The sequence below is a fragment of the Cyanistes caeruleus genome, chromosome 5 (assembly GCF_971803275.1).
Source record: "Cyanistes caeruleus chromosome 5, bCyaCae1.hap1.1, whole genome shotgun sequence".
NCBI classification, from domain to species: domain Eukaryota; kingdom Metazoa; phylum Chordata; class Aves; order Passeriformes; family Paridae; genus Cyanistes; species Cyanistes caeruleus.
The window spans coordinates 80,776,206-80,790,921 of record NC_141705.1 but is presented as its reverse complement, the minus strand read 5'-3'; the positions used below and the strand labels follow the sequence as shown (position 1 = coordinate 80,790,921).

The 14,716-nt window shown below is 62.3% G+C and overlaps 2 protein-coding genes and 1 long non-coding RNA gene across 3 annotated transcripts; 1 reads left to right on the top strand and 2 right to left on the bottom strand.

Moving 5' to 3' along the window:
* Positions 1 to 597: 597 nt before the first annotated feature.
* Positions 598 to 6,260, bottom strand: GC (GC vitamin D binding protein). The gene is made up of 12 exons (XM_023926470.2): positions 5,073 to 6,260; positions 3,928 to 3,997; positions 3,360 to 3,492; positions 3,061 to 3,272; positions 2,765 to 2,897; positions 2,554 to 2,648; positions 2,157 to 2,286; positions 1,853 to 2,055; positions 1,473 to 1,605; positions 1,263 to 1,360; positions 944 to 1,076; positions 598 to 852 (listed from the first exon to the last, which is right to left on the bottom strand). Exons 1-12 carry the CDS (start codon positions 5,179 to 5,181, stop codon positions 799 to 801), a joined length of 1,503 nt encoding a protein of 500 aa, XP_023782238.2. The 5' UTR covers positions 5,182 to 6,260; the 3' UTR covers positions 598 to 798.
* A 4,122-nt stretch (positions 6,261 to 10,382) lies between these two features.
* On the top strand, positions 10,383 to 12,874 carry DCTN6 (dynactin subunit 6). The gene is made up of 7 exons (XM_086890661.1): positions 10,383 to 10,801; positions 10,960 to 11,024; positions 11,104 to 11,209; positions 11,869 to 11,957; positions 12,162 to 12,209; positions 12,298 to 12,440; positions 12,543 to 12,874. The coding sequence occupies exons 1-7, from the start codon at positions 10,722 to 10,724 to the stop codon at positions 12,639 to 12,641; spliced, it is 630 nt and encodes a 209-aa protein (XP_086746787.1). The 5' UTR covers positions 10,383 to 10,721; the 3' UTR covers positions 12,642 to 12,874.
* LOC111945901 (uncharacterized) lies at positions 12,649 to 14,690 on the bottom strand. The gene is made up of 3 exons (XR_015287330.1): positions 14,461 to 14,690; positions 13,475 to 13,616; positions 12,649 to 13,291 (listed from the first exon to the last, which is right to left on the bottom strand). It is a non-coding gene; the product is annotated as an uncharacterized LOC111945901 (long non-coding RNA).
* Between the last annotated feature and the right edge of the window lie 26 nt (positions 14,691 to 14,716).

Here is a 14,716-nt window from a genome sequence, read left to right as displayed (position 1 = left end):
GCTCTGGCAGGAGATGGGCAGGGACTGTGCCAGCCAAATCCACCTTGTTTCTCACACTGCAGGGAAACTCAGCAGTGATGCTGCCAGTGCTCCCCAGAAAAGGGATGAGCCGGCTTGAACAGGGAGTTCTTGTCGGTTTTGGCTCTGTTTTATCACTCTGCTCCGTCTCTGTGCACCCAGGTGTCCTCACCTGCCTCCCTTGCTGGATTTGTTGTACACAAAGCTGCCGCATTCGGGCTCGGGGGATTTTCCTGCTGTTTCTCGGCTGGCTTGGCCACCCTCCAAAGAAGCCCGAGCCGGGGTTTCCTTGCCTGCAGCACCCCCAAAACCCCACCCGTGCTGGGGAGGGCTCACGGGGGCAGGTGGGGAGGCTGGGGGTGCCCAGGGTCCCCCTGTTGGCTCCAGGGAGCTGAACGCTCCAACACCCACAGACTGCTGTCCTTGGGGGCGCTTGATGTGTGCTCTCCTTGCTGTCCCTCAGTGTTTTAGAGCTTCAGCTCCCAGGATCTGGGATCCCAGGGCTGGGATGTGCATGTGGAGGCACAGCTGCTCCTCTTTCCCACCCTCCCCGAGGGCGAGCAAAGCCTTTCCACCATCAGCGGGGGGACTTCTCTTTATTTGGGCTGCAGGAACTGCAAGGGTGGCAGGGAGCTGTGGGCTCGGTGACAGCTTCCATCTGCAGGACGCCCTCCAGCCCGGCTCCCTGGTGCTCCCTTGCCATGTCCCGCAGTGCTGCGTGCTCACAGAGCTCAGCCTCGTGCTCTCGCTCCTGGAGAAGCGATCCCTGCCGCCGGGCCCCTAGGCCAGCAGGCAGGACTCCTTGTCACACGCTTCCCCCAGCTCCGAGCTCACCTGGGGAAGGAGGGAAGAGCCGAGGGGCAGTCCCGCTGCTGGCTCTGGCCCCTCGGCGGCACAGGAGGGGCAGGAGGGGCCGTGCTCCTACCTTGGAGGCGCAGAGGAGCGGGGGAGCCTCCGGGAGGCAGCAGGTGGAGGCGAAGGATGCTCGCTGCTCCAGGAGCTGCTCCAGCTGCGCCGGGCTGGCCTGGGGCTCCGCTTGTTTCAGGTTTTCCCGCAGCCTGCGGGCGTGGGGAGCCAGCTTACAGCGGGAGCTGCGGCATCCCGGCCCCACGCGGCTTTTGGGGAGGGAGGGGGGGGATGCACGCCCGGGTGGGCTCCGCTTTGCATCCTCGACGTTTCGGACCAGCTCTGATTGCGTCCTGTCATCCAGGTGGGTTTTGTCGGGGGAGAAGGCAAAGGCTTACCTCTTCTTGAACTCAAGGAAAGGCAGGTTGCTGTACTGCCCGCAGAGCTGGCTGGCCTTTCCCAGCAAGGGGAGCAGCTCTGCCTTCAGCCGCTGGCGCTGGGGGCAGAGGGTGGGAGTCACCAGGCTGGGAAAAAGCCTCGGCGGGGATTTGGGGAGCACTGGGATAAGTGGGGAAAGGATGAGCCCCCAGAAGCCTCACAACACTCACCTTGCTGTCCAGGCAGGCGGAGGGGTCCTTGGTGGAGCAGCACCCGGCCCGAAGTTTCCCGGAGGAGTCGTGGAGCTTGGCGAGGACGGCGTCGGGGATGCTGGGCTGCCTCCGTGCCAGCTCGAACAGGAACCTGGAGCGGGCAACGAGCGATCACCGGTGAGTTTTCATCATGGGTGCTGCTCAGAGCGGTGTGGGGCCGCTTTGGGCATCTTTGTGCAGCCCCTGGGACACAAATTCCCCTGAGGGAACCGAGGCTGTTCCCCCGGTTATCCCCATAATGAGCTAAGCACGTAACAGGGTCAGGAACCGGGTGGACTCGATGATCTTCGGGGTCTTTCCCAGCTTGGAGGGTTCTGTCCCGTGACTGCACCGCTCACCTGGTGGCATGGAGAGCCCCCTCCTTGCCACACAGCTCCTTGTTGGTCGGCTCAGATGCCTCTGGCAGCTTGGGAGCCGGCGCTGGGAGCATGGCCAGGATGCAGAAATGGTTTTCCATCAGGTCTTTCCCTTGGCAGCAGTCGGCGAAGCGCCCGTCCCGGGCCGACAGCGCGGCGCAGACTTTGGCCGTGTGCTCCAACAGCTGCGGAGAGGGAGCAGGGGATGTGCAGGTCCCCCCCTCAGCTCCCTGAGATCCTGCTGGGACTCAGGAGCTGGTTTGGGCTGGGATCCAGCCTCCCCTACCTTCTTCTGCATGCAGTCCTCGGCCAGAGAGTCGCAGCACTGGGAAGCCACCTCGGCAGCGTCTTCGGCCAGGGGGAGAAGGTCCTCGAAGGAAGCACTGGGAACCTTCTGAGCCAGCGAGGCCAGGTAGCTGCAGAGCACAGGGAGTGTGGGGCTCAGGGGGCTTGGATCACCCTTCCCTGGAAGCAGCTCCCAGCAGGGATGCAGGAGGGAGGGGATGGGGAGCACGGGGATTGCCCTGCACCTGTGGTGTGCATGGAGCATCTCCAGGGACTGAGGGCAGAATTACAGCTTATGTTTCTGAATGCTGCCTGCCAACAGGATCTGCAGCAGGAGAGGGGAATCCTCTCCCAGCCCGGCCCCTGTTCCAGGATGGAGAGGCCCTTTCCCCCTGTACCTGAAGCTGACTTTGTCCTTCCCATATGCCGAGAAGCGGGAGCAAATCCGGTTCGACGTCAGGGTGAGTAGGGAGAGGCTTTTCCTCTCCAGTTTCTGCCACAGAAAGAGAGTGGAAATGTCCTCCTCTTCCCAGGGCCATTAGCACAGTGCTTGCCTGGCTCCCCGGGGAGCGAGGATGGGGGCGAGCCCAGCGCTCCAAAGGCTCTCACCTCCTTCAGGAAGCAGGCAGTGGGTGCAGGGGAGATGCAGCAGGTGGAGACCATGGAGAGGAAGGTCCTGGTGGAGCCCAGGAGCACAGGCAGGGGAGCCTGGCTGTAGCTGCTGGCGTACTCATAAAGAAACCTGCGGCAGAGATGGGATAGGGAGACCCAGCGCCTTGGGATCAGGGGATGGGGAGCATGAGAGCGGGGTTTGGATGTTGTCCAGGGATGGGAACCCTCTCCAGGTACCACCTCGAGCTGTCAGCTCATGGCACTGGGCTCAGTGGGTCCCCAGCCTGGCTCACCTATCCGCAAATTCCCTGGGATCCTCCCGGAAGGCCTGGCACAGCTCCTTGTCGGAGGGCTGGAGGTACCGGGGCAGGGGCTGGGGCGGGTGCCGCAGGGCAGCCAGGCACAGCTTCCTCTCCAGCCCCTCGTGCCTGCAGCACTCGGCCGTGCCGGGATGCGCCGGGAAAGGCGAGTCCGCGCTGCAGGATTTGACCGACAGCGCCGTGGACTGCGGGAGGGAGGGAGGAGGTTACGGTCACCCCATCCCAGCTCCGGGTTTTGGGGTCCAGTACCCGTTTTTTTGGGTCACTCTCACCCCGGCATCGTAGCAGGAGGGGTCGGCCCCGTCGGCGCAGCACGTCTCGGCCAGGGAGACGATTTCCCGGACGAGGTGGGCGATCTCATCGAAGGTGCCATTGGAATATTTCCGGCTGTTGGCGATGATGGTCCTGGGAGCAAGGACAGGGAGAGCCAGGTGAGCCTTGATCTTCAAGCAGAAATCATGTTACAGCACTGTTCTGCACAAGTGGGTTTAACCGTGTCGGCTGCGGTGCTGCGAGAAATAACAGCGTGTTCCTTGGAAAAGAGCCAGGAAAGAACTGGAACATCTTCCAGGCCAGGGGCTGCCACTTACAGGGGACTGTGTGTCAGCTCTGTCAGAATTCTTAATTGTTTAGGTACTTGATTGCTTTTGAGGAATTCAACAACGGATCAAACTTTTTTTTTCCTGCAAAAGCAATCAGAGTCCAGGGGTTGAATTGCATCTCCCCTTTTTTGAGGAATTGAATCCATCTGCCCTTTTCCAAGATTTCTATTTACTGTTTTCTGTTCCTGGCTCAGGTGTCAAGCGTCCTGGGTGGGCACCAGCAGCAGGAGGTACCTACAGGGTTCGGAAGTTCTCCTTTCCCAGCATCCTGTACTCCTGGCAGACTTTCTCCCGGACATAAGATTTCCCTGGAAGTGCAGGAGAAGGAGGAATTTTGAGTAGGGAACAAGGAATGCTCCGCCACCGCAGAACACGCTGCTTTATTCACTTGAGGTTAGTTCATTTTTTCTCTCCATTACTTCTTTTTCCAAGTGGGATTTTGTGTTCCCTGGGGAGATGTTGGCGCAGCAGGTCTGGGAGAATCCAGGCTGCTGCTCCAGCCCTGCAGCCAGGGAAAGGGGCAGGGAGAAAACCCTCTCTGAAGCTGGGAGAGCTACAGGTAAGTTATATGGCAGCTCTTGAGTAAGGAATAGGTGGGCTTGGTTTTTATGGCAGGGCTTGGAAACCATAAGGGCTGGGAGCTCAGGGGGCAGGTCCACGGAGCAGCCAGCAGTGAAAACATTCCCAGCAATGCTGTCATCCCTGGAAAAAGGCGATCGATTTGTGTTACAGGCTCTGTGGGGTCAGACTTTGGCACCAGCAGGGTAAACAGCGTTTCCTGGGATTACAGTGTGGGGCAGGGTCACCTCCACAAAATCCAGGGGCTTGGGCTGGGGCACAGAGACTCTGCTGGGAATGAAAGAGTAGGGTGAAGGCAGGGGGCTGCCAAAAAAGGGGAAGCTATGGAAAAGGCAGATCTCTTTCCTGGCAGGAATATTGGCTGTCGGTCCCAGCTTGTGGCATTTCTGTTGATTTCTATAAAGCCATGTGGGAGAGGTGAGCTTTAGGTGGTTTTTGGCAGGTGGGCGATTCCCTGTGGAGCTGAGAAGGCAGCAAAGGGTGGCAGAGCATCGTTTCCACCAAGGGGTGAATTTTACAGAGGAATGGTGCTTGTCAGGGGGGTCAGGAGATCCCATTTTCCTTCAGGAAGAGAAGGAGCCGATCCCTGCAGCTCTGTGCTCTCCCACCTCCTCCAGCATCACCCTAAAGTGGCACCCTGGATACCAAACCATCATCCCACCCCTTCCCTTTCCTCTCTGGTCCTGCCCAGCGGTTTGGCTGCAGGCTGGGAGAGGGGAGGCCACTGAAAACCTCTGGAAGGGAGGCCCCAGCCCCGTGCCCCTCATCCCGGGGGCCAGCAAAGCCCCGGGATCGCACCCTTACCTCGGTGCAGCGCGTGTGCAGCGGCCAAGAGCAGCAGCAGGGCCAGAGCTGCCCTCATGTTGGAGCCGGCTCCCCTTCTCCTGCTGGGAAGTGGCACCGGGAGTCCCATCCCGGCGTTTTTATGGAGGCAGTGTCAGCAGCCAGGAGAATGATTAATCCCAGAGGGCAAGCATCCTTGGCCTGCCGCCTGGGGCCTGGGTGCCAGCGCCTCCGAAATCCCAACCGGTTTAAATCATTAACTCGGAAAAACAGGGATGCGTGGCCATGAAACCTCAGGATCTGTGGAGGATTCTGGGAGCAACGTGAATGGCAAGAGGAGAAAAAAGCATTCTGTGCACCCCACGAGTGGGAAGCCCTGTGCACTCGGGCCAGTGTCTGATCCTCAGGAAGGAGAGACACATTTTGTTTGGATGTCAGCGATCCTTGCTGGTTCTGCCTGGGGAATTGATGAGAGGGAAGCAAGCAGAGGGGGGATGGAGATGCAACTGCTGCAGTGAGACTCCTGGCCCCCAAATCTGCTCAGCCTGCCCCTGCACCCCCCTTGGGGCCAGATGTCCCCTCTCAGACCACATCCCCTGGGATGAAGACAGAGCAGTATTTTAGGGAAAAACCCATCTTTATTTCCCAGTGCCCTGCACTGACAGTGAGCTGCAGCTTGGGACCAAATCCTGCCGAAGCAGGAGCTAACAACGCCCTGATCTCGATGGTTTATGTGTGAAAGGTGAAAAATAAATAATCAGGAACTCATGGCATGGGCTCCTCTCCTGGACGAACTCTTCCTGTCGTGCTTTCCTGTGGCCGGGGAGGGTGTGGGGCAGCGCCCACCGCCGCTCTCGGGGCTGCGGGAGCCCGGGCCGAGGAGACGGTGACGGGCGGGGCCACCGGGGGCCAGCCCGGCTCACGGGGCCGGGGGGGCTGCGGCGGGGCCGAGACCGTGGAACCCTGGCCGGGGGTGCGGGGGCCGAGCGCTGCTGGGCTCTGCCGGGGGGTCCCGGGCGGTGCCGCCACTCCCTCATCGGGCGGATCGAGGCGCCATCGGGTCCGGCATCGGTCTCGGGTCCGGGATCGGTCTCGGGCCCGGCATCGGTACCGAGCCCGGGATGGCGGCGGCGGTTCCCGCTGCGGACGCGGAGCCCCCGTGTGGGCCCGGGACCCCGCAGGGCGCCCTCTGGCGGACGCGGAGCGCCCGGTGCGAGCGCGGCGCCCCCCGGCGGCCCCGGGACAGCGGCACGAGGGGGGCGGGGCCAGGGAGGGGCGGGGCCGGCGCAGGTGCGAGGGGCGGGGCCACGGGGCACCTGCGCAGCTCGGGACAGCAGAGCGCGTGCGCAGCTCGTGACAGCAGAGCGCGTGCGCGGCTCGGGACAGCAGAGCGCGTGCGCGGCTCGGGACAGCAGAGCGCGTGCGCGGCTCGGGACAGCAGAGCGCGTGCGCGGCTCGGGACAGCAGAGCGCGTGCGCAGCTCGGGACAGCAGAGCGCGTGCGCGGCTCGGGACAGCAGAGCGCGTGCGCGGCGCGAGGCCGCCTCAGGTGTGCGGGGCGGGGCCGGCACAGGTGCGAGAGGCTCCAGAGCGGCTGCGCGGGGCGGGACCGAGGGCACTTAAACACCGGAAGGGCGGCGGCCGCCATTTTCTCCGGGAGGAGCCGGCTGCGGCCGCTCCGGTGAGGCGCTTCTCTCTCCTTTCTGCTTTTATCTCTCCTTTCTGCTTTTATCTCTCCACTCTGCTTTTATCTCTCCTTCCTGCTTTTATCTCTTCTCTCTGTCTCTTCTCTCTCCTCTGCTTTTATCTCTCCTCTCTGCTTTTATCTCTCTGCTTTTATTTCTTCTCTCTATCTCTTCTCTCTCCTCTGCTTTTATCTCTCCTTTCTGCTTTTATCTCTCCTCTCTGCTTTTATCTCTTCTATCTCTTCTCTCTCTTCTCTGCTTCTCTCTCCTGTCTGCTTCTCTTGTTCCTCTCTGCTTTTATCTCTCCTTTCTCTGCTTTTATATCTCCTTTCTGCTTTTATCTCTCCTTTCTCAGCTTCTCTCCCCTCTCTCCTCTCTGTTTTTCTCTCTCCTTTCTCTGTTTTTCTCTCTCCTCTCTGCTTTTCTCTCTCCTCTCTGTTTTTCTCTCCCCTCTCCTCTCTCTCTCCCGTCTCCTTCTCTCCCCTCTCTGCTGTTCTCCCCCGTCTCCCCTCGCCCCTCCTGCCCCCCCTGCCCCCGCCTCTGTTCCTGCTCTGTTCCCTGACAAACCCTGACTCCTGTCTCTGTTCTTCCTTCTCCTTCTCCCTCCATCCTCCCGCCCGTCCCGACCCTGCAGCCTCCCGTTATCCTCGCCTGTGCCCGCTCTTCCCCTCCCTGTCCCCCTTCTCCTTCCTCTCTGTCCTTATCCTTTCCCTCTCTTCCTCATCCTCCTTCTCTCGTCCTTATCCTTTCCCTCTCTTCCTCATCCTCCTTCTCTCGTCCTTATCCTTTCCCTCTCTTCCTCATCCTCCTCTCTTATCATCCTTCTGTCGTCTTTATCCTTTCCCTCTCTTCCTTATCCTTCATGTCTCTTCCTCATCCTCCTCCTCTCGTCCTTATCCTCCTTCTCTCTGTCCCTTTCTGTCTTCCCCCGCAGCCGCGGGGCTCGGGGCGCCGGATAATAAAGCCCCGAGGGCCGGAGCCGGCGCCCCCGGCGGGAATCCCCTCACGGGGCCGGAGCCCGCGGTGCGGGTCCCCCCACGCACAACACGGCCCCACACTGCCGGGTGTCCCCACATCACACTGGGGGCTCCCGGGGGGCTTAGGGTGGGCCCCCTCCTCCGGAGGGGTCTGGGGTGGGGTAGCGAGGGTTGGGGGGCGGGGGGGGTTTGGGAAGGGCCCCCTCGTTAGGAGGGGGTCCCGGGTGGGTTAGGGGAGGGTTAGGGGGGGTTTAGGGTGGGCCCCCTCCTCTGGAGGGGGTCCTGGGGTGGGTGGGGGGAGGGGGGGTTTGGGAAGGGCCCCCTCGTTAGGAGGGGGTCCCGGGTGGGGGGTGGGTTAGGGAGGGCCCCCTCCGGAGGAGGGGGTCCCGGGGAGGGGCGGGGGGCGGGGCCCCCTCCGGAGGGGGGGGCCCGGGGTGGGAGGGGCCGGGGGGGCTCCGCCCCCTAAGCCCCTCCCACCCCGGTCCCTCCCCTCCGGAGGGGGCTCCGCCGCCCGGCCCCTCCCCAGGACCCCCTCCTCCGGACCGGGGCCCGGGGGGGGAGGGGGGGCGGGGCGGGTGGGGGGGGCAGCAGAGGGGGTCACGTCACTCTGCACCGTAATCGCACATTTGTGTCAAACGACAGCACTCCCCCTCCTATTCCCCCCCCACCCGCCCCGCCCCCCCTCCCCCCCCGGGCCCCGGTCCGGAGGAGGGGGTCCTGGGGAGGGGCCGGGCGGCGGAGCCCCCTCCGGAGGGGAGGGACCGGGGTGGGAGGGGCTTAGGGGGCGGAGCCCCCCCGGCCCCTCCCACCCCGGGCCCCCCCCTCCGGAGGGGGCCCCGCCCCCCGCCCCTCCCCGGGACCCCCTCCTCCGGAGGGGGCCCTCCCTAACCCACCCCCCACCCGGGACCCCCTCCTAACGAGGGGGCCCTTCCCAAACCCTCCCCCCCACCCCCCCCCCCCCAGGACCCCCTCCAGAGGAGGGGGCCCACCCTAAACCCCCCCTAACCCACCCGGGACCCCCTCCTAACGAGGGGGCCCTTCCCAAACCCCCCCCGCCCCCCAACCCTCGCTACCCCACCCCAGACCCCTCCGGAGGAGGGGGCCCACCCTAAGCCCCCCGGGAGCCCCCAGTGTGATGTGGGGACACCCGGCAGTGTGGGGCCGTGTTGTGCGTGGGGGGACCCGCACCGCGGGCTCCGGCCCCGTGAGGGGATTCCCGCCGGGGGCGCCGGCTCCGGCCCTCGGGGCTTTATTATCCGGCGCCCCGAGCCCCGCGGCTGCGGGGGAAGACAGAAAGGGACAGAGAGAAAGAGGATAAGGACGAGAGAAGGAGGATGAGGAAGAGAGGGAAAGGATAAGGACGAGAGAGGGAAAGGATGAGGACGAGAGGAGGATGAGGAAGAGAGGGAAAGGATAAGGACGAGAGGAGGAGGATAAGGAAGAGAGGGAAAGGATAAGGACGAGAGAAGGAGGATGAGGAAGAGAGGGAAAGGATAAGGACGAGAGGAGGATGAGGAAGAGAGGGAAAGGATAAGGAAGAGAGAAGGAAGATGAGGAAGAGAGGGAAAGGATAAGGACGAGAGAGGAGGATGAGGAAGAGAGGGAAAGGATAAGGACGAGAGAAGGAGGATGAGGAAGAGAGGGAAAGGATAAGGACAGAGAGGAAGGAGAAGGGGGACAGGGAGGGTAAGAGCGGGCACAGGCGAGGATAACGGGAGCCTGCAGGGTCGGGACGGGCGGGAGGATGGAGGGAGAAGGAGAAGGAAGAACAGAGACAGGAGTCAGGGTTTGTAGAACAGAGGGGTGTAGGGGGAGGCTGGGTGTGGAGGATCGAGGTGTAGGTAGAGGGGAAATTGAGGGGGGGGTCGGGTTGGGTAACAGCGGAAGGAGGGAGAAAGGAAGGAGGGAAGGGGTGGGAGATTGAGGGGCATAGACGGGTAAGGAGCGGAGCGAATGAGGAACTTGGGAAGAGAGGGGTAAGGGGTAGGAAGGGGAGGAAAAAGAGACAGAAAGAAGCTCACCTGGGCCCCACCGAGGGAGCCCTGACCGGCTACCACCGACCCCAACACATCCTGAGGACGCAAATGGCGCCTACTTCCACTTCCGGGGTTCAAATGCCTTCGGCCCCGCCCCGCGCAGGCGCCCTGGAGCCCGGCGCAGGCGCTTTGGAGCCCCGCGCCAGGTGCCGTGGAACTCCGCACACCTGAGCTGGCCCTGCCCCGCGCCCCGTGGCCCCGCCCCTCACCCTGAGGTGGCCCCGCCCCCCACCCTGAGGTGGCCCCGCCCCTCACCCTGAGCTGGCCCCGCCCCCCACCCTGAGCTGGCTCCGCCCCTCATCCTGACCTGATCACGCCCCGCGCCCCGTGGCCCCGCCCCTCAGCCCCTCGCTGGCCCCGCCCCGGGGCTGCCTCGCTCCGCCCCTCGGGTTCCACCCCCCCCCCCCCCGCCCCCTCAGTTTGACGCGTGCCGTGAGCCCCAAAATTCAGGATTTTGGATCTCTGATCAAAGCCTTAAACTGCCTGCATGAGCCTCGTTTCGCACGCCCCAAACAGGACCGGAGTCTGCTTCACAGCCCAAATACTGCCCGGCTGGGGGCTGGTTCCAAGCGTCAAAAACGCCGGACTTGGAGCCCCAACCCCCCTCCGAAAAATCCAGGACTTCGTCTCCATTTCTGAGGGGAAAAAAAAAAAGAAGAAAAAAAAAAAAAAAAAAAAAAAAAAAGACAAAAAAGAGAAAAAGGAAAAAAAAAAAAAAGAAAAAAAAAAAAGAAGGCTGATTTATTTATTGCAGGACCCTAAAAGGCCCACATGAGCCCGGTACTCCCAGAGGCGGGCCTTGGTATGTGTTTCTCAAGCACGAACACGCAGACCCCTCTCTGAGCCCTCAAACACGGGACTCGGTCTCTCTTTCCGGCTTCCTGGCTCAGCCCGGCCGCTTTCCGAGCCCCTTTCCCCACCTGCCGGCCTTTCCCGGCCTTTCCTGGCCTTGCCCGGGGTTCCGGGCGGAGCGATGGGGCCGGGCCCAGCCCCGCAGCTCCGCCCCGCGCAGGCGCTGCTGCCCGCGGCCATGGCGGAGAAGGTGCAGAAGAGGTGAGGCCCGCTCCCTCCTCTCTCCCTCCTCGCTCCCTCCCTCTTCTCTCCCCCCTCGATCCCTCCCACACCCACCCCGGGACGCCTTCTCCCCTCCCCGGGTGTCCGCCCCCCCTCCCTCGGCGGAGCCGCCGTCACCTCCCGCTCGCTCCCCGCAGCGTGAAGATCGCTCCGGGGGCCGTGGTGTGCGTGGAGAGCGAGATCCGCGGGGATGTGACCATCGGTAAGGGCCCGCTGTCCCCCGCCCCGCCTGGCCACACCGCCGGCACCGGCCCCGGGCTGACGCCGGGCTGTCCCCGCAGGGCCCAGGACCGTCATCCACCCCAAGGCCCGCATCATCGCCGAGGCAGGGCCGATCGTCATCGGAGAAGGGAACCTGATCGAGGAGCAGGCGCTCATCATCAATGGGTTCGTGGGACACGCGGGGGCTGGGGGGCTTAAAAACCCTGGGGAGGCAGAGTTTATTTAAAAAACAAAAAAATCACCAAATGTCGTGCTTTTGTGTACATGTGTGGCACTGGGGCTTGGGGAGAAGGCACAGAACTAGCAAAGGTTAAGTGCTTGAAGTGACTCTAAAGGTAATTTTGTACCACCCCTGCCACAGGCAGGGACATCTTCCACTATCCCAGGTTGCTGCAATCGCTGTCCAACCTGGCCTGGAACACTTCCAGGATTGGGGCAGCCAGCGTTGCCCTGGGCAACCTCTTGATTATCTCACCTCCATCACAGTAAAGATTTTCTTACATACATGCAACCTAATTTTCCCCCCTTGAAGTCTGTGCCCCTTACTCCCTGTTCTGTCACTCCAGTTGCTGACAAAGAGTCCCTCTCCAGCTTCCTTGTAGGCCCCCTTCAGATAGTGGTTGGTTGCTAAGTCCCCCTGCTGAATCCTTCTCAAGGTGACAGAGTAGCAGAATCCTAATCCTAAACAGTCTCAAAATTCTGACAGCACAGCTCTGCTGGGTGGGAGAGCTGTGGCTTCAGTCAGTCTGGCACAAAGTTGAACTGCCACACAGAACACTGTCCTCCTGTTCTCAGACGTGGGAATCTGTTCTTCCTTCTTGCAGCTATCCAGAAAATATAACCCCAGAGAGCGAAGATGTGGAGCCCAAGCCCATGGTCATCGGCACCAACAACGTTTTTGAGGTTGGGTGCTGTATCCTTGCTGTGCGGTGACAAACCCTCCCTTGTCACATCCACTGCACTTCTGGCTCCCTCCAGGGGGAAGCGTCTGTGAGCTCTGTTGGGGTTCAAATAGCCCAGGGCTGCGTGGGGGTTTGGAAAAGGCATCAGGGTTTTTTCCCTGTTGGAAAAAAAAAAAGCAAAGCCTTTTACAGTTTTACTTAACACAGATCCGTAGATTCCCAAGCCATGAAGGTGGGAGACAACAACGTCATCGAATCCAAAGGTAATTCTCGGCTGGGATTCTGCTCCTGTAAAAGCTGTGGGGGCAAGGCTCACAGGGATTCCCCTCTCTCTCCCCCTCTGCCTGGCAGCGTTTGTTGGCAGGAACGTGATCCTGACGAGCGGCTGCATCATCGGGGCCTGCTGCAACGTCAACACGTACGAGGTGATCCCGGAGAACACCGTCATCTACGGGGCCGACTGCCTGCGGCGCGTGCAGACCGAGCGGCCGCAGGTGCGCGTGGGACACGCTGCCACCTCCCGTCCCCCTGGGGCTGCCCCTCTGCCTGCTGCCCTCAGGCCGTTCCCTCACCTCTCCCTTTGCCTCCCTTTCCAGCCCCAGACGCTGCAGCTGGATTTCCTGATGAAGATCCTGCCCAACTACCACCACCTAAAGAAGACCACGAAGGCCTCGTCCACCCCTGTCAAGAGCTGAGCACCCACCTCGTGCTTCCAGTGCCTGGCCGGGTGCTGGGTCCTGGGAAGCAGTGCACGCTCCGGGAAGCATCCGGTCTCCACGCCCCTCATTCCATCAAACCGCTTCTTGCTTGTTTGTGTAATTTATTCATCTTCCACCGGGAGTCTCAGACCTGCTTTGAGTCTGTCGTCTCCCACGCGTTAACTCTGTTGTTCGTGCTTTGTTTTGGGAATAAAACATATGAAATAAAACATCCCCTGTTCTGGTGTCCGAGCGAAGCGCAGCCGTGTGACCGTGCGGGGTGCGGTGCCTGTGTCACACAGGCCGTGTGTCACCGCGTCCCGCCCCGGGGACAGCCCCGGTGCCGCCGTGGTGCCGGCAGAGGGCGGTGTGACCTCGGGATCCACACGGAGACCCCGGGCTGGGAAAAGCTCCGCGGACCCGGTGCCACCCTCCGCCCCTTCCCCCGAGAGATGCTCCTGCTCGGGCTGCCTCCCGGAGGACCCGGAGCAGAGCTGAGCCTTGTTCCGCTGGAGCCTCGGGAATCGCCACTCTTCCCAGCCGTCCCCCCAGAGCCACCACTTGTTCACGACTTCCCTTTCTATCCCTCTATGACACGGTCCAGCGTTGTGTCCCAGCGCAGATGGACATGGACGCAGCAGAAATTCCTGTAGGAAGGAGGGAGAGAAGGGAGAGGATCAGCACCTACCACAGAAGAACCCCAATTTTTGTGGGACACGGGGCTTTGGGTTGGGACCGGGGGTTTCAAGGCAAGGAAGCAGTGCGATATCCGCTGGACCAAACGGGATTTTCTCCCCAAGTTCAGTTTCGTGGACACAAAAAATGCAAACCTCCCCTTTTTCCGGTGTGTGATTCCAAGCGGGGTTCCAGCGCTGCTGGGGAATTGCAGCTCTTCCCCAAAGCTGAGTCCAAATAAGGGTTGTGAATTTTGTCCCACCCACTGTCCAGCCAGAGCTTTTGGTCGAGATGCCTCTGGAGGGAAAAAACAATGCGAGAAAAAACACATCTCTAAATTCCCCCCTTGCTGAAACATCTACCCCAGAAGTCAGAGGCTCCAGCAGATTTGGGTGACGAGATCGGTCTCTGTGCTCGAGATTCCCTCTGGCGGGGGCAGCTGCCCTTGGAGCCAGACATTTCCCGCTTCCCCAAATCCAGCCGGCGCAGCTCATTTCCACCTCCCTCCCGGCGAGAGGTTCTGCCCTGTAAATCGCTGCTGCGGGGAGCCTGCAAACCTGCAGGTGGCCGGGCTGTGTCCCCCGGGCAGCACAGGCGGACAGCAGCCCCCGGCTCTGTTTCGGCCGCTGAGGCGCAGAAAGGCAAGCGATGACCTTAAGCGCCCGCTGGGAGCCAGCCCTGTGCCAGGGGCAGGATGTCCTCGGTGTCACCACCGAGAGCGCCTGCTCTGGGCGCAGCTGCTGCTCTCCACCCCGAGGGTCTCCGGTCACCGAGCGCAGCCCTGCGGGACCGCAGCCCCCGCCGTGGGGCAGTGCGGGGCTGGAAGGACCCAACACCGAGCTCTGGGATGAAGCGCACACGATGCCAGGCCCAGAGAAGGCTCTGCAAACCCCCAGCCGAAGCACGAAGCTTAAATGCAGTCCCCGGGCCAGGCGGGGAGGGGTTGAGCCCCCAGGTGGGGCTGGTTGGGGTGATGAGCCCCCACCGCTCCTTCCACTGCCCCCAACCTTCCATCGGGGGTCCCCTCCTCTGCCCCGCAGCCCTGATGCACTGATGTGCCCCAAGCCTGGTGTCCCGCATCCTCAACCTCGCGTTCTGTGTCCCCAGGACTGTGTCCCCTCTGCCCAGCCCTGTCCTATACCCTCAGCCCGTGTCCCATGTCCCTGAGGCTGTGTCCGTCTCCCCATCCTCGTGCCCCGTGTCGCCAGCCTTGTGTCCGGTATCCCCAGCCCCACGTCCTGGACTGTGTTCCGTGTCTGCAGCACCGTCCTGTATTCCCAACTCCGTGTCCTGCGGCCCCGGCCCCGTGTCCCGCGTTCCCAACGCCGCATCGCGCGTCCCACCGCCCGCCTCCCGTATCCCCGACCCTGCCGCTCCTCCATCCGCCCCCCCGCGCC